At 42.6% G+C, this 19,325-nt stretch overlaps 1 protein-coding gene across 2 annotated transcripts in view; it reads right to left on the bottom strand.

Moving 5' to 3' along the window:
• LOC122801135 (solute carrier family 12 member 9-like) overlaps positions 1-19,325 on the bottom strand; it is a 1,658,551-nt gene that overhangs the window by 558,899 nt on the left and 1,080,327 nt on the right. For both annotated transcript variants that reach the window (XM_044070675.1, XM_044070674.1), the window contains exon 9: positions 12,272-12,396. In XM_044070675.1, coding sequence (XP_043926610.1) covers positions 12,272-12,396 — 125 coding nt within the window. The remainder of the gene's footprint in view (positions 1-12,271; positions 12,397-19,325) is intronic.

Genomic DNA, 19,325 nt, shown 5'->3' with positions numbered 1-19,325 from the left:
GGTTTGAGAACATAACAGCTATCTTCACCATGAAATGCCCACTTTGATGCAAACTGTGTAGGAGTATGGCTAATGCATCAAACTAAATGGATGTAGAGCTACAAAATGAAGATAATATACCTGGCTGTTTATTAAACAAGTCCTGGTAGAGCAACTCAAACTATAAAACCTGTGTTTGGACCCAGTTTTGGCCCTGTGCTTTGGTGCACTCCATAAGGTGGTCCCCACCACTGACTGTAGAAATTATTGGACCATCAGCCTGACAAGTCTCATTTGCAAAGACATGGAACACATTACAACTAACATGGTAAATTATGGTGATAAAAATCTCATCAGGCTGATCCTGCAGCAATCTGGCTTTGTCAAGGGAAGAGCATTTCTAAGGAATCTAGTAAACGTCTTCAGTAGGGTAATACAAGCTGTTGATAGTGGTCATGCTGTCCATACAATGCACCTTGACCTGACCAAGGCATTTGGCACCATCTCCCATGACAGAATACAAACAGATCCCTGTGTGATTAGATGGATGGAAAAAGAACCCAAATGTTTGGGTAGGAAGTGCTTCAGAGTATGAAAGTGGCCAGTGGTGTCCCAGAGGTCTCAGTGATGGGACCTCTCTTATTCAACATTTGCTTTTCTGATCTCCAAACCATGAAGTAACAAAGTCTACAGATCACTGCAAAACTGGGAGTCAACCTCTAATCTCCTCTGAAGCCCAAGCAATTTAGCAAGATCTTCCACTTAAACACCTGGTGTACTAAAAATAGTCTCAAATTAAATGCTAAAAAATGCAATACTGTCACATTTGGTAGACAACCCCTCCTACAGATAATCCCGCAGTTCAGAATGAGAATGTTGTTACGGACCTTTGAACGTGGGTTCATAATTCCTTCTCCTTTGATCATCATATAATGACAGTAGTCAAAGTCCTTCTAATCAATACAGCTAATTGCCAAAAGAATACCATCCAAATCAAGAGAGGTCACTGCCTCCTGATATTCTGCACTGATTAGGCCACTTATTGACTACAATCCACCCTTTTGGTGAATGACACTAGACGTTAAGATCATCACTGGTTTAAAAACCTTAAACTACTAGAAGACTGGAAGCACTCTCCCTTTATTCAGTATCTTACAGACTCCAAAGCAGAGATGAACAGTTTGCATTCTGTGTCATTAGTAACCCACTAGTTCTATATTTCCACAAATCAAACAGCCCCACAAATACCAGAAACAGGGATCTAAATCAAAATAAATCTTCTCCAGCAGATAAATAACACACAATAAAGAGAATGTTCATTATGCATTGCCTCCCTCACTTCTGGAATAGACTTCTATTGAAAATTAGTATAACACACTGTTCTTCCTTCAAAACAGGACTTAGATGATTGGATGGGTACACACACATGCACCCCTAGACTGATGTAGCCTTCCTCTTGAAAGGAAGTATGGTCTAAGGGTTGGTACTGGCAAAGCATATAGGGTCAACACTCCTTGAATTTCCTATGAAGAAACTTGCTATCAGTCAGAGACTGTACACATATAAAGATGCTGATAACAGACATCTTATACAGCTAAATCAAGACAGATGACTGGACTGCTTATTTTGTATTAGAACTTGTATTTTCTGGCATTTTTGACACTGGTCCTGCAACTGATAATCAAAATATTGTTCAAACACAATTTCATAAAATAAGTAATATTACTGCCCAGAATATAAAAAAGCACTTATTACACAAAACCGTCAAAATGTACAGAAACTGCAACCTGCCAATATTTTTCCAGTGATATAATACAATGAAAACTGCCCCCCCCCACCCCGAAATAAAATCCACATCTTTTACACCCAGATATATTATGGTGTAGATCTCTTTTTTAGAAGGCAGGCTTACTCAGACTGACCATATGCTTCCTGTTGTCCACTAACTGACCACTCTGTAGTGCCTAGTTTACTGGAAGAGTTAACAGGAGCAGTAGCCTAAACAATGTGAAATGCTACTACAAAGCTTGCCACAAAAAAAAAAACTCATTGAATGTGCCACCTCTTCTTTCAAATGGGACTCTGTCTTCAACCATGCTCTACAGTTTCCTTGCTTCCATGAAACCATAGCCGGCTTTAGGCACCAGCGAACCCTGTAGTCACTGGGGGCCCCCTGGTCCGGGGGGGGGGGGCCCAACCACAGCAAGTTATCTTATCTTTATATTTTGTAACATGTCTGCTAAGCCAACAAAAGCTATAAAGGAGTCTTGCATGCTTAATAAATGGGGGGGGGGTAATAATAACTATTTACATCTCTTTCAAAAGTCAAAGATAGTTAAACCCTGCTGGTGAGCATCCTATCCACTAAAACTAACATAGCTAGCTGTAGGTACCTACGATACCTGTGGCTGCAGGGGGCCCCTTTATCATCCCTGACCGTGTGCGGGCCCCACAAAAGATCTGTTGGTTGGGGAAAAATGAGGAGAAAAAATGTTATTAATTTTGGCTTGTACTGTTTAATCTGAACAGGGCTGTGTTATGACCCTGTTAGGATAAAGGTGATAAACATGAATAAGGTTAGAACTTGAGAGAGATTAGCAGCCCAAAATGACTAATCTCAGTGCACACCATAGAGTTTCAGAAGAGCAAATGGTTCTGATCTTCAGGGATGGTTTCTTTTTCAGGGAGTATAATAAATGCTGCCAGAACACCAGATACTGCAACTCTCAATGTCCTTGCTGAAGAATTCTGCTCAGTGCCAAAAATAATAGCAGAATAAAGGCTCAAAATGAAGATCACATTTGAAATATTGCTCTAATTCACTTAAGTTAGTAGAATAGCACATTTTCTTATCAACCTCGATTTTTTGGACAATAAGTATAAAACTATGCTGTCTGGATTTACTGACTGTCTGTAATCTTAAATGATTTGCTTGCAAATAAAACTTATTTTTATTTATTTTTTTTATGAAGGACAGAGCAAAATTATGAGGCAAAATCAAGGAGAATCTGTGAAATCAGGGACAGTGACAGGTATTCATTTACTCCTCAATGTGATAAAGTGACTTACTCCTGCTGTTTGATGACTGCTAAACAGCAGTCAGTGGTCTGGTGTGGCAGTACCAGTGTTGCACAATGTATTGTTATTTGCTGAAATAAGTACAAAACTAGTATTGCTGTGACTTATGCATGAGTGAGTGTGTGTGTGTATAAAAATATCACTGATTTGTATCAGTGCACACATCCAATAATGCCGACACACACACATTTTTCTGGTAGGTATCAGTAAAAAATGCAGCTACCAAGTAATTATATTTTAAAAGTAAGGCATAAACTATATCACAGAACATTAAGACACTTAGATCTTCTAGGAATCTGGTCCCCCCCCCACCACTCCCCAGACTGTATAAATGGATACAGAGGGGGGCCCTTATTCATCCCTGACTATGTGTGAGCCCCACAAAAGCTGTTTCTCGTTGGACAAAATGAGGAGATAAAAATTATTTAATTTTCTGATTTATGCTCTTTAACCTGAACAGGGCTGTGGTATGACCTGGTTATGATAAAACTGATAATGGCCTCTGCTATCAATCGCACCCACTTTCCTCACAATCACACATCAGGCATGTATACAGGTGGCTGCCTCTGGGGATTAGGGTTGAGGAGTGAGGAGGCATGCTATATGTATATGTATTGCAGCAATCACCCAAAACTCATGACTGTGGCCATTTGAACCTTTGCTTTCATCCCAATCTAACACCAGAGGAATGCATAGGCAGTTACTATCTTTTTGGGGGGATTAGGGAAGCAGGCAGTATTCCAAGACAGGATCTGTGTATCCTCACAACAAACTGGCTTGTTAGTTTATTGTGAGCTACGATTTTGTCAGCTTTAAATATTAAGCTGTGGGTTATGTCTTCACTGAAAGAACAAAGTAAGACTGCAATTCTTTTTCTTCCTCATGAATTTTGTTTAGGTTACTGTTGGATTAAAAGGTTGGGAAATGCTTTAAAATGCATTCTAGAGCATCTATAACCCCTATGGCTTCTGGGGCAGTGGCTTAATTGAGTTATTTCCTAAATTGTTATTACTGTGCCGCCTTGGTCAGGAAAGGTATGTTGAAAGGATGCAAAGGAAAGTAAAGCTGAACAGCAACACTGAATTTCTTTCTTTAATCATAATTTTTGTTCAAGCCATCATTGGATGAAAAAGTTGTGCAAAAAGAAATAAAAAAGACCTAAAAGCACTTCAGAGCATATATACAGTCCTGGCTTCTTGAAAAAGCTGAAGAGAAAAGTAAAATATGAGAAATGGAAGAAAAAAGTAACTTGCATGGCGTGGGAACCCAAGATGTGGATAAACAAAGGGGAGCACTGGAGGATGTATGTATGTTTTTTTTTTTTGGGGGGGGGCTGAAATAGTAGGCAATGCCCTAGGGCACCATTTCACCTAAGTCCAGCAGTGTACAGAGTTGTTGTAATGTATCCTTGTTACTTCTAAATGGCAATAACTGTCAATGTCCCTTTGTGAGAAGGGCCAACATACTGCGGTAGATAAGCTTGCTGTAATGTAAGAGCATTGTAGCTACAAGCTAGTCTGTGTGTACTACTCCTAACAGTTTGCAGCATGAGCTAAAGAGATGGCTAGGAAGTCTGGCAGTGACAGGGTGATACTTAGACAGGAAGTGCTCAGGAGGCCCCCCAACTTGACATTTGCTGGGGGCCCCCAAAATGCTAACACCGGCCCTGCATGAAACAGTTGCCTCAAAAGCTCTCAAACCTTCCCAAACATGCAAAAAAGCTCAACAAGAACTTCTCACCAATGTGCCTATAGGATCATAGAAAATGCCAAACATGAATCATTGTGAGATGACTAACAAATGGCTATGGCCTACTGGTGACTTGTCAGAGTGAATGATCTGAGATGCTCCACCCACAAGATCATACAGGAAAACATGATGGAACTTACTGTGCACACACCAGAGGTAGGAAAGACACTGGTCTTGAGTAGTATCTTGCTTTTACCAAGCCTGATGCCTGGATACAAAGATTATGTAATTAGCTTTAACAACTAGATAAATACTTGGTGTCACTAATGGGTTGGCCTAGGAATAGATGTTAGATAACACTTCACGAGGGTTGGCTTACACCTCTCATACTAAAGCATACACACACTGGCTAAATCCATTGCTACCCCACATGCTTTTTTTTTTTTTTTTTTTTTAGGCAGTCTCTTTCTACTGGACATTCCTACAATGGAACAGATTTGAATGTCATGGTCGCAGTACTCAATGTGGCAATCTAACCAGAAAGACTCCAAAACGAGAAGCCCTCATACAACTTGAACACATTCACATTTGTGTCTCCCTCTTTACCAGGATTTAACACCACCCTAACCCTTGGGTAATTGAGGAGTAGCTGTATTCATCAGGAAACACCATCATCATCTATGAAATTACCCAGAACCCTAACTGTTGATCCAAATAACGCTCAACAAATAGTAGTTTTGTACCTACCATAAATGTAGATGTTCGAGTGTTCACACTGCTGCAGTCATTACACTTGGGTTATCCTGCCGTCAGGCGGTCCCCGTAGTCGGCCAGAGTTCCAAAGTCTTGGTCCGGCGTCGGTTGCTGTCGCTTCTTCCCTGACGTCAGTGCGCCAGGGGTATATAAGATGCATCCAACGCCATTTTCTTCAGTTTTTCTTGCCCCAGATGTCAGGTGCCCCCAATAGGTAGGCAATACATATTGTTAATAAAAAATATACATATAAAATAAAACAATACCTTCAGTTACAAGCAAATACACCACAAAGGTTGTATAGGATAGAAAGGTATAGATAAGCCCCCAGCTAGTTCAGAGGGGATGGAGGGAGGGTAACCTGAACTGCAGCAGTGTGAACATTCGAACATCTACATTTATGGTAGGTACAAAACTGTACTATGTTTATCGTGTTACACTGCTGTAGTCATTACATGGGTAGAATCCCAAAGCTAAGGTTGGGTGGGGCTGGTCTATAAAGAGTTAGGATTGGCTACGAGGCCCTGCAGAACTGCAGTGGCAAATCCTGCTCTGGATTTAGAGTAAAGAGGCAGGTGATAATGCTTGGTAAAGGTTTGCACTGAACTCCAAGTTGCAGCCTCCAAAATTTCCTTCTGAGAAAGGCTGTTGAAGTGGCTGTTGCCCTGGTGGAATGTGGCCTAATGATATTTGGGACTGATTTTCCATGCTGTGTGTAGCAGTAACGAATACAGTGTCCTATCCATTTGGATATAGTTTGCTTTGAGATAGCCTTGCCCTGTGATCCTGCAGCATATGCTACAAACAGTTGCTCAGTTTTCCTGAAAGCTTTTGTTTTGTCCAAGTAGAAGCGTAGCTGCCTGTGTATGTCCAAAGAATGCAGAAGTTTCTCCCCTTTATTCTGGGGGTTTGGATAAAAAGTTGACAAATGGATGGTTTGGTTAAGAGCCACACTAGATATCACCTTTGGCATAAAGGTAGGGTTTGTCCTTAAGGAAACCCTGTCCTGATGAAAAATTATAAAAGGTTCCACTGCCATTAATGCCTGTAGCTCTGAGACTCTTCGTGCTGAAGTTACTGCCAGGAGCAGAGCTGTTTTCCATGATAAAAATTTTAGATCGGCTGTGTTAGCTGGCTCAAAAGGTGGTAGGGGTCAGTTTTTCCAAAACGAAATTGAGGTAACATGTTGGTGCTGGTGCTCTCCGGGGCGGTCTTATGTTTTTAGCCCCTCTGAGGTACTGCTTTAGAAAGGGATGAGAGAATAAAGGGGGATCCGGTGTTGTAATGTGCTGAAATGGCAGAGGCATGGATCTTAATTGATGAGAAGGATAGGCCTCTGTCCAGCATCTCGGTTAAATATTGTAAAATCTGAGGAATGTTTGGAACAAGAGGGTCAAGGTTTTGAGCCTGGTTCCAGGAGCAGAATCTCTTCCATTTTTCTGAGTAAGCTTTCCTGGTGCTAGGCGTCCTGGCCTCCAAAATGACATCCATAACAGCTTTAGAGAGAGGTGTTGCCTGTTTGGCTAATGTATCTGCCATGCAGCTAGGTTTAGGGTTTTGAGCTGACCGTGCAGGATCTGATTGTTTTGTTGAGTCAGAAGGTGTGGAATTTGAGGCAAAATCCATGGTGGTCCTTGAGCCAGGTTCCTTAAGATAGGGTGCCAGTGCTGGCATGGCCAGTCTGGAGCAATCAGGATCATCTGTGGATTTTCTTGTCTGGCTTTTAGAAGTACCTTTGAAAGGAGAGGCAGTGGCGGGAAGGCATAAATTTTTAGGTTTTTCCAGCTGAACAAGAGAGCGTCCACTTTCCATGCTTGTTTGTGATATGTCCTTGTGCAGAATTTTTGTAGTTGGCAATTCAGTGGGGAGGCAAAAAGATCTATGTCTGGGCATCCCCATTTTTGCGTTACCATGCTGAAGATTTGTGGATTCAATTTCCATTCGGGAGGGTCCATGATATTTCTGCTTAGATAGTCTTCCAGAGTATTTTTCTTTTCTGGCAGGAACTGTGCTTGCAGGTGTACATGATACATTAGAGCTGTGTTCCACAAGATCATGGCTTGCCTGCATAGGGGGTAAGAATGAGTGCCCCCTTGCTTATGTACCACATTACTGTGGTGTTGTCTGTCTGTAGTAATAACTGTCCTGGATGCAGAAGGTCCTTGAAAGCTGTTAGGGCATTTTGAACTGCCAACATCTCTTTGTGATTGATGTGAAGATGCGTCTGGTCTGTGGTCCACTTGCCATGAATGCATTTTCCTGCCATGTGTGCTCCCCAGGCATAATCCGAAGCATCTGTTCATAGGTTCATACTAGGCTATCTGCCCAAGGGCATTTACAAGCCTAGCCCATAGTTTTGTGGCTTACGCCACCCCTTTAGTATAGTCTGCCTGGCTGTGAGTTGGGTAAAAGGCTGACCCTTGTTTAGGTGACATGCCTGTGCCCACCATCGAAACTCCTGTTGTAATCAGGGAATCATTGGTATTACTGCTTCTAAACTGCGAGTGTGTTAGGTACCATTGTAATTTCCTCATATGCAGTCTGGCATATGGTATTAGTAGAATGCAGGATGCCATGAATCCCAGGGCCTGCAGAATTTTTCTTGCAGGGAGATGGGACTTTTTTGCTAGTAATTGAAAATATTGAGTTAGTTGAACTTGTTTGTCTGGCGTGAGGTAAGCCATCTGGGCTGTTGTATTTAAGCTGGCACCCAGGAATATAATCTGTTGCGATGGCACTAGTTTTGACTTCTTTTCGTTTACTGTGTACCCTAGAGAAATTAGCAACCTTTTTACAAACGCCAGATGCTGTAGAATAATGTCCTTTGTCTCTGCTTGAATGAGGCAGTCGTCCAGGTATGGATATATTTGAATTCCTTTTTGTCTGCAAAATGCAACTACTGGTGCCAGGCACTTTGTGAAGTCCCTGGGCGCAGTAGATAAGCCAAAGGGCAGTGCAGAGAATTGGTAGTGCATTGTACCAGCTTTAAATCTGAGGTATCTTCTGCAATTTTGTCTGATAGGGACATGCAAGTATGCCTATTTAAGGTCCAGAGTAACAAGCCAAGCCTTCTTGCCCAGCATGGGTAGAAGCTGCTGTAAGGTTAACATTTTGAATTTTGGAATATCCAGGTAAGTATTCAAAATTGAAAGGTCTAGTATGGGCCTCCAGGCCTTGTCCTTTCTGGGGACCAGGAAGAGTCTTGAGTAAAATCCTTGTCCTTGCTCCTGTTGTGGTACTTTTTGAATAGCTCTCATGTCCATGAGGGCTGAAATTTGTTTTTGTGCCTCTGCCCATTGATTTTGTGGCAGGTCTGGCATTCCTTTTAGCCTTGGTAAAGTATGAAAGTGGAACCTGTAACCTTGAGACACAATATTCAGAACCCATTTGTCTTGGGTGATTGTTTGCCAGTTTTGAGAAAAAAAGTGCTAGTTTTCCCCCTAAGGGGGCTTCCAAAAGGGACGTGCTTGGCGTACAAAGGGGAAAGTCATTGTGACTGCTTTCTGTAAGGTTGAGACTTGTCCTCACCTCCTTTTGGGGTTGAGGTACCCCACTGTGGTTGTCTGTTTGAGCCTTGGGGTTGAGATCTGCCTCTTGGGCGTCTATATCTGCCTCTCTGTGGCCTGTCTGACACTGGAAAGGACCAATTCTTTGTTGGCCAATTTCTGCTAAACTGAGGTGGCTGTACCTGTAAGAAATCCTTGACTGTTTGCATAGATTTAGCTTTACCCTCCATTTTCTTTAACACCTCTTCTGCCTTAACACCAAACAAGGCATCATGCTGTAAAGGAGCATCCAATAATTTTGCCTTAACATGATCAGGTAAATTCTGTTCTTTTAACCAAGCATGTCTTCGAATCACAGAACCTGTAACTGTGGCTCTACAAGAGGCCTCAAGAATCAAAACCACATTGCAGAGTATGTTTTCCCACCTGTTCAACTGCATGCAATAAATCCTGCCTTTCTTTGCAATCAGAAGCTTCTGAGCTTGCAAGCATTTTCTGCTTTAACTGAGCCATTAAATATTGCTGGTACTTAAGCATGTGAAACTGGCAATTTAAAGCTCTTACTGCTAATGTTGCAGAAATGTATACTTTCTTCCCCCATCTATCCAAAGCTGGAATCTCTGTCAGAGGGTACTGGATTTTTTTGCAATGGAAGCCTTAACCCCTTTTGGACCCTGGGAAATAGTTTCTGGATCAGCAGAAGGGTTTTTGTAAAGAAACTTGAGAGAGTCAGGGACTCTATATTACCTGTCTGGCTTGGCTGGAGCAGAGGACAAAGAATCGGGAGATAAGCTGGATTCAGAGAACACATCATCCACAATGTCTAGCACGGCTGGAATAGCCAGCGGCCTGTGCTGAGGCAATAAAAGGAAATCCCTGAGCCTTTTCTTGGATTCTGAGTAATCCTGACTTTCCCAATGGAAATGCTCCCTCATGGTATGTAAAGTTTCCCCAAAAGAATAATCCTCAGGAGGAGAGGCTGAAGGGATGGATTCTTCAGCATCAGAGTCCTCATAGGGGGGTAGAGAGTATCCCTGGTCTGAAGAGGAATCAGAGGAAATGGAAACCTGATCAGAGGAATCAGTCTGTATCCTGCTTAGGCCTTTTCTCAGAAGAGGGAATGGGAACCCCTGATTAGAGTAATGAGGTCTTCGGCCATTTTAAGCATCTGTTTCTTAGGCATGGAGGACTGTCCAGGAGAATGCTGTACTTGTTTCTTTGTCTTTAATGGTACCTTTGTCTTGGCTGTTGTTTTAATGGTAAGTTGTGAAGGTCTGAAAACACCCTCAGAAACCGATGCCTGCTCAGCGGCTCCAGACCCATCTGAGGGATTAGTTTCCATAGGCCCAATACCTTGAGTTTCCAGAGGCCTAGCTGTCTCCACGTGGGAGTCGGAAGCAGCCTGTGGCTCTGAGGCAGCGGGTGTCAGGGGCTGCGAAAGCACCTCACTGAGAACCGGCGACTGGCCTAGAAGAGTTTTTGTCGTCGGTTTTTGACCTCGTGTGCCTGTCTTTATCCTTGTCTTTGCATTTTTTCGGTAGTGAGTTCGTCGGTTGATCAGACGGCATGGTATAATTAAACCTTCGGCCAAAGTACTGCAAAGCAAAATCAAAGCGTCTTTTTATAGTGCGTTTGTTAAATCTAGCACAAAACCGACAACTAGTGACGTTGTGATCAGGGCCTAGGCATGGAATACAGTAAGAGTGGAAGTCCTTATGAGGTATTTGCTTGCCGCAAAAAATACAATTATTAACTTTTTCTGACATCGGTCTGAGGCAAGAAAAAAGTTTCCCCAATGGGGTACTTAGCTTTATTAAAGACTTTGGACATGAAATTCGACTTCGAAAATCTCAGTAGTCAGCTGACTGGCACTTGCAAACTGCTTCTGCTTCAGGCACCACGCGGCAAGAAAGACTGAAGAAAATGGCATCGGATGCATCTTCTATACACCCCTGGTGCACTGACGTCAGGGAAGAAGCGACAGCAACTGACATCGGACCAAGACTTTGGAACTCTGGCCAACTACGGAACCGCCTGACGGCAGGATAACCCAAGTGTAATGACTGCAGCAGTGTAACACGAACATCCAAGCATTACTTCACAGCTAGCGATGAATTCACATCAATGCCCCCCCCCCCCCCGCAAGTATCGTGAAAATCACCTTAACACCAAAGCCAAATATCTTCCAACTGGAGGACTTCAATTACCCAAGCACTAACCGGCTTATTAACCATGTATGTTGACTTGGGAGGTAAGCATTAAGTGCTTGAAAAGGGTGGAAAGAACTCTACTGTGTTTAAAGAGGTGTATAGGTAGGCATATATTGGTCCCTCTTGATTACTTGCCTAGTTCTGTTCCTAAGTGGTAGCCATTTACCAGAGCAGAGACCATCAGACTCTGGATGTTTCATTATTATAGCAACAGTTATGAATACACTGTTATTCTTTAGAAAGCAGGCAGGATGGAAAGCATTGAAAGACAGAAAAAGGGATTGCCATTAAGAATCAATAGAAATCAAGAAAGGAGTTAGAAATGATGAGAGGACAGAAGATATAAAAGGACAGGAAAAACAGGGAGAACCTATCACAGCAGAAGTGATGAAGGGATCCATGAATGAAAGGAGTAAAAGTAGAACGCTTGAACAGAAAAATGGAAGAAAGAAAAGGATGAGTGCTGCATGTCATTCTCCAATCTAGTTCTAAGACAGAACAGGACGTCTCAAATTGAAACACCAAAAACACCACAGAGAAAACCTGCTGACTACATACAAACACCTTATAATTATACATTTCTACACCACAGTCACTCACCATTCGGGAAAGTGGGATAACCTGCATAAACAGCACACTGTAATTTCAGGAAAATACTTCTCACTTCAAGCTTTTATTACGAACTCTTGTATCTCAGAAAAACACTTACTTTCCAAACTAATTTTCATGTCACACTTTAGGACATGCTTTCATACAAGAAAAGTGGTCAGAAAAATAATTTGGCCAGGAAAGAAACTTTTTTTCAGGGGAAAGAAAATCAATGGACTAGGGAAGCAAATAGGTTGTGACCTTTGTAGTGGTCTTCCTTCCCTCCAGTAGGTACAGTGGCCGAGAACCACCAGCAGCAAAACTGAATGGCAGTGACACCCATACAGTTCACAGTCCTGTTCAGCATGGACAACCTCAAACAAATGGAAGGAATACATGCCTGACTGAACACATACACCAAATTTGTATTCATGTACAACTCTGTATCTGTTTAAGATGGTACTTCACCTGAAGTTTGGTGCAGAGGCCCACTCCAATGCCAGACAGGCCAGGTCAACAGCTGCATACACCAACAGGAAAAAGATGGTTACTATTCCAGCAATTGTGTTCAACTTTCCAGCAAATAGAACAAACTAAAACAGAAAGAGACAGACACACACAGAGAAAGGTAAATGTTTAACAAACTAGTAAGATACTTCTGTTAAAGCTTCTACATATGTAACCTGCAAATCAACCTGTTACATCAAATGAAACACACTGACATACAATTAAGTGGACTAAATTTGAACATTTTTATTAAGCCAGAGCAGCAACGAAAGACCATCTGCCTCTGTCCAAAAAGTGCAATTACCATACATAAATTTAGATTTCTTTGTATCTTGTTGATTACATACAGATCATACACATACTTTGTGGCATTCACAGAATTAGTACACTAGATAAGGGCCTTTTCCCGTTCCCTTTTCCATAGCTCTTAGCAATGTGAGAAGGTGGAGATGACTCATGGACATTAGTTGCACAAGCTCTGCAACAGCTTGCATAGCACTTTATGCAGGGCACACACAAGAGTGCATAACTAAAGTAAATAACCGAGTAAATAACCGAGCACAAGCAAAAGACTGCAAAATGAGACAATTAAAGGAATAAAAATGTTGCAATTCACAGACGTCACAGATATATATGCACATCACTGTGACTTTTCAACAAAAGACAGTGCACACACCAGTGCAGCAGTATTTAGTAGTCACATTTGAAAGTGCAACATTTTCACTTGGTAGCATTTTTTGTAGACAGACTTGGGCATCCTCATATGCTTTTAGGGCTTGGAGGTGATGCCACTGTACCACAGTCAAAGGCATGTCTACCACTTCCAGAAATGCCAAATAGTTTGTGATGCATGGCATTACTAAATGACTTTGGGTTAATGAATATATAGCTTTACTGCTTGGATGTGTCTGGTGGGTCTAAGAAAACGTGATCTATGTTCTATGCTTTACAACATGCAAATTTTCTGCTTGGTTCTAGGTTATTTGCACTTAAATTACAACGGCTAAAAATTTCATGGGAATGTAAGGCTCTAAAGATCCTTACCGTTCAATAGCCTAGTAAACCTAGGAAGCTATAATACGATTATGCATAAAAAATATCAACATCCCGACTATGTTGCCATGTTAAAAATCACCTTCAGACATTTCAACATCAGAAACTGATGTTTATCAGGAGCTAGATGTGCTATCAATGACAGCCTCCCCCAAAAGCAACAGGTTTAGTACATGGCAGCTCTGGCAAAGCGACCACACATGGTCACTAAGTATGTGTAATTCTGTGACTATGTCACAACCCAAAGTAAACAATCCATGTTGTATCCCTATCAGGCTGTGCTGAGCATAGTGCACGGTCTGCTCCTACAATGTGTCTGATATTTCATTCCAAAACATTAGGGTGCTGTGGGTCATAGTCATCATCATCTACTCACAAGACACAATAAGACAAGACAAAGCAACAGAAACTGAGTGGGTGAACTTGTCAAAGAGGCTGCATGTGGGAGCTGAATTATGTGGAAGGAATGGGGATGTAGACATGATATCTTGCTAGTATAATGGGTCAGGGCTCAAGACCATACATGGCAGGAATGAGATGCTACTTCATGACCTGGATGGAGTGAGCTGCTGAGGTATTCCACTCCTGGAATTAGGCAGTTGTCACCTGCCACAAGGGGTGGAAAACCATCCAATAGCATCAGACAGAGCAGTTGAGTGTGACCCTGTAAAGGCCAATGTAAATATCTATGCCATATTTGAACCAAACTCCAGGCATGGATAACAGTGCCAATCTGGGAATCACAGGATAAGTTATTTCACAATGCAACTCCAAACCTCCCAATGGTGCAGAGCAGTATGCTCAAGAAAACCATGCAACACTTGTCAACTCTACTGTAGCCTGTGCCTGGATGAGTTAAGTACATTTGCTGACTTAGCCCCAGACAGTAACTATGAGTTGATCTAGTGCCTCATATACCTCTGTGTTGATTTATGCTGTGGATCCCCATGAAAGAAACCATGCACACCTCAGCTACTGGCACTGCTTCAGACAAAGGGGAGCACTTGTGAAGCCCTCAACAGAAGGTCCCTCCCTCATCGGGAGATAGGGTGTGCTTAACGAGTAGAGCCACACAGTGATCAGTATATTGGGTTGGAGACTCACTATGGAGGATAGCTCCTAAGCCAGGAGTGAAACAGACATGACTGTCACTCTACCCTCTAAATTTAACATATCCACATATTCTATAATCATCATCAGACTTTACAGAAGTTCTGACATCGGCCCATGTTCATCCTCAGACATTTTTTACCATTTCACATCACTGCTTCTGAGAGCGCATAGGATGCAGAATATCACAGGCAGCATATTAACATAGGCTACAGGTGTGATCATGCGTCACATGCAAGTCAAGGGTGTAAATCTATCAAATTCCTTGCTGTTAAAGGCAACCACAACACAACTTGGTAAAAATATTGTTGCACCTTCTCCTGTCAGTGACATCAGACGTCACCGATGTCTGTCAGTCTTGTGGACCCTGGATGTCCAACTCCTGTGGTGACCCTTTCACAGTCTTCTGCCTGGCAGAGCTTCAGTGTAGGTCGTATGGATGATATCACTTTCCAAATATGTAGCCATGCACTTCCACCAAGGTGGCATCTTGAGGCACAAACCATCACACCTGCTCCTTTAATTGACAGGCTGCATAATTTCTGCCCGCCAGCCTGGGTGGCTGCAGCACAGTATCATATTCAGCACTGTGAAATTCTCCAGCCTCTATCTGCCTCATTCTCTGGTTACGGCAACACCTGTTTAGGCACAGACATATTGTTAACGATGTGTGTGCAAGCGGTGAGAATGTACCTATAACACAGACAAACATTTACAGTATGGAGACCCTATAAGGAGTGCTATATAGTACAACACAATACTTTCTGAGAGAGGTTAGCCTGTAAAATGGGCAAGGTAAAGCCCACCCCTGCCCAAAAAAAGCACATTTATGTGCATCTGTAGTCACTAAGACATTCAGGCAACCATGGAAAAAGTACAGTTTTGTACCTACCATAAATGTAGATGTTCGAGGATCCACATTGCTGCAGTCCTAACTATTGGGTAGTCCGCTGTCCAGTCGGCCCGAATACCAAAGTATATGGCTGACGTCGGTCAGGGCGCATTAGACTGACGTCAGTACGTCAGGGTACTAATGCGCATGACCGACGTCATATCCTCAGTCTTTTCTTGCCCCAGATGTCAGAAGACCCTGAAAAGATAAGGCCAAAACAAAACTCCCAAAATACCTGCACCAAAAATATATATACAATATATACACAATTAGCAGAATATAACCTCACCTACACAACCACCCCTAAACACAGAGGGAAGGAGGGAGGGTAAATTGGACTGCAGCAATGTGGATCCTCAAACATCTACATTTATGGTAGGTACAAAACTGTACTATGTTCTTCATTCCACATTGCTGCAGTCCTAACTATTGGGTAGAATCCCAAAGCAGAGGTAAGGGAGGCTGGCAAATCATAAGGAAGCAGGAACTGACAACATGCCTTGCAAAATAGCTGTGGCAAAACCAGCCCTAGACTTAGAGTAGAGAGGAAGGTGATAATGCTTAGAGAAAGTATGCACTGAACTCCAAGTAGCTGCCTCCAAAATATCCTTAGTTGCCACCCCCTTAGAAATGCTGTGGAAGTGGCAGTAGCCCTAGTGGAATGAGGCCTAATCCCAGCTGGAATCTCCTTGCCATGATGGGAATAACAAAATGTAATGCAACACCCAATCCACCTAGAAATAGTTTGTTTTGACACAGGCTTGCCCTTTGAAGTCAAAGCAAAAGAAACAAACAACTGCTGAGACTGCCTAAAATCCTTAGTCCTGCTCAAATAATAACGCAATAGCCTGTGTACATCTAAAGTGTGCAAAATCTTTTCCCCTTTATTTTGGGGATCTGCATAAAAGGTAGGCAAATGAATAGTTTGGTTTAAAGCCACACTAGAAACCACCTTAGGCATAAAGGAAGGATTAGTACGTAAAGATACCCTATCCTTATGAAAAATCAAAAAAGGCTCCACTGCCATAAGGGCCTGCAACTCAGAAACCCTTCTTGCAGAAGTAATGGCCAACAAAAGCAGTCTTCCATGACAAGTATTTCAATTCAGCAGTAGCCGCAGGCTCAAAAGGTTGTAGAGTAAGTTTCTCCAACACAAAATTGAGATCCCAAGCAGGAGTAGGAGCTCTACGTGGGGTCTTATATTCTTTGCCCTCTAAGAAATTGCTTGAACAAAGGATGCGAAAACAATGGTGGGTCACAATCATAGTGAGCTGAAATTGCTGCAGCATGAATCTTAATGGAAGAGAAAGACAAACCTTTGTCCAGTAACTCAGTAAGATATTGAAGAGCCACACTCAAATTTGGCTCAGTAATCTCCAAATTGTTTGCTGCACTCCAAAACAAAAATCTCTTCCATTTTTCTGCGTACACTTTCCTTGTACTAGGTCTTCTGGCTTCCATAATCACATTTAAAACTTGTTGAGGAAGCTGAGACCTGCTGTCTTTCAAAACAGAATATGCCAGGCTGTTAGATGTAGAGAGTGAAGCTTGACATTGAGCAGATGACCGTCCTTCTGAGACAACAGGTGTGGAATCAAGGGTAAAGGCCATGGAGGCTTCCTTACCAGACTCCTCAGTAATGGGTACCAGTGCTGCCGGGGCCAATCTGGAGCTATTAAAATCATCCTTGGCTTGTCTTGTCTGACCTTTAGAAGCACCTTTGGAAGAAGAGGCAGAGGTGGAAAGGCATACACATGAAGATTTTTCCAACTGAAAGAAAGAGCATCCACTTTCCAAGCTGTGTGATGAAATCCTTTAGGTGCAAAACTTTGGCAGCTGGTGGTTTAGTGGAGAAGCGAACAGATCTATGTCTGGAGTTCCCCATGACACTGTCAATTTTGAAATACATGAAGATCCAGTTTCCACTCGTGGGGATCCATGATTTGTCTGCTTAATACATCTGCTAAGGAGTTCTGTGCTCCCGCAGAAACCTTGCCTGAAGAGTTAGTTGCAGACTGATCGCAGTCTCCCATAAAATCATTGCTTGTCTGCACAATGGGTAAGAATGTGTTCCCCTTGTTTGTTGATGTACCACATGACAGTTGTGTTGTCTGTTAGAATCAACACCTGCCCTGGAAGAAGTAACTCCTTGAAAGCAATTAATGCAAACTGAACTGCTAACATCTCTTTCATGTTGATATGTAGATGCTGTAGTCTGGCAGGCCACTTGTCTTGTATCCACTTTCCATTTAGATGAGCTCCCAAGCAACATCTGAGGCATCTGTCGTTAGAATCTGACTTGCCTCTGGCCGGGTCACAGAGAGTCCCTTGTTTAGGTGACATTCCTGAGCCCACCACAAAAATTCCTTTTGAATGCAAGGTATTATTTGAATGACAGTGTCCAAATCCTGGCAGTGCTGTGTCCACAGATTTTTGAGATACCATTGTAGCTTCCTCATATGCAGTTTGGCATTGGGAAGCACCAGAATACAAGATGCCATGAACCCTAAGGCTTGAAGGACTGTCCTTGCAGTCAGCCCGGACTGAAGAGATAGATGATGGAAGTAACTGGAAAGATTCTTTTGTTTGTCCGGGGTTAAAAGGCCATCTGGGCTGCTGTATTCAGTCTCACACCCAGAAAGCACATGTCTTGGGAGGGTACTACACTGGAGTTTATTTCGCTCACAGAATACCCTAGGCATCTTAGCACTGCTATGAGATATTCCAGATGCTGTAGAAGATCTTCTTTTCTTGAGCCAGAATCAGGCAGTCGTCCAAGTAAGGATAGATTTGGATGCCTTTTAGCCTGAAGTAAGCTATCACTGGAGCCAGAACCTTTGTGAATACTCCTGGGGCAGTAGATAAGCCAAAGGGCAATGCAGAGAACTGATAATGAGAATTTCCAGCTCGAAAACGCAGATACTTCCTGCAACTTAGTCTGATTGGCACATGAAGGTAAGCTTCCTTGAGATCTAAAGTTACCATCCAGTGATCTTTGCCCAGCAGAGGTAAAAGCTGTTGTAACGTCAACATTTTGAACTTGGGAATGTCCAGATAAGTGTTGAGGATAGATAAATCCAGAATTGGTCTCCACGTGTTCCCCTTCTTTGGTACTAGGAACAGGCGAGAATAAAATCCTAGGCCCCTTTCCGGCACAGGAACTGACTGAATGGCCCCTATTTGGAGCAACAGAGAAATTTGCTTGTGAGCCTTTGTCATGCCTTTGAAAGGAGGCAAGGTATGGAAATAAAACCTGTAACCGTGGTGAATAATATCCAGAACCCATCTGTCTTGGGTAATTAAATCCCAATTTTCTTTGAAAAGAGACAGCCTTCCTCCCAAAGGTGCTGCCAGGCGAGAATGTACTGGCAGCTGAAAAGGCAGGTCATTGGGTCTGCTTACGAAAGGACTGACCCCTGCCCTCACCAGAAGTCTGAGCAGGGGAATTCCCTGTCCTAGGCCTAAAAGAACCCTGAGCTCTGCCCCTACCACGTCTAGACCTACCCCTAGACTGGGAATCATAAGCAGGATAAGTCCATCCTTTAGTAGGCCAATTTCTACTAAACTTCGGAGGCTGCACCTGCAAAAAATCTTTAACAGTTTGCATAGACTTAGCCTTGTCCTCCATTTTCTTCAAAACTGCTTCCACAGGCGAACCAAACAACACATCAGACTGTAAAGGAGCATCCAAAATCCTCGTCTTAACATGCTCAGCTAAATTCTGATCTCTCAGCCAGGCGTGCCTACGAAGAACAGAACCAGTGGCAGCCACCCTGGAGGAGGCTTGCACAGCATCAAAACCACACTGCAAGGAATGTTTACCTACCTGTTAGGACACATGAACTAAATCCTGCAACTATTTACACTCAATACCTTCAGCCAGAGCATCCACCTTAGATTTCAACTGTGAAAGAAGATAATTCTGATATTTTAACATGTGAAACTGACAATTCAACGCCC

Source organism: Protopterus annectens, chromosome 4.part1, assembly GCF_019279795.1.
Source record: "Protopterus annectens isolate FY-2018-M chromosome 4.part1, PAN1.0, whole genome shotgun sequence".
Taxonomy (NCBI): domain Eukaryota; kingdom Metazoa; phylum Chordata; order Ceratodontiformes; family Protopteridae; genus Protopterus; species Protopterus annectens.
Note: the sequence above shows the minus strand (reverse complement) of the source record. Positions and strands in the feature narration are given on the sequence as shown.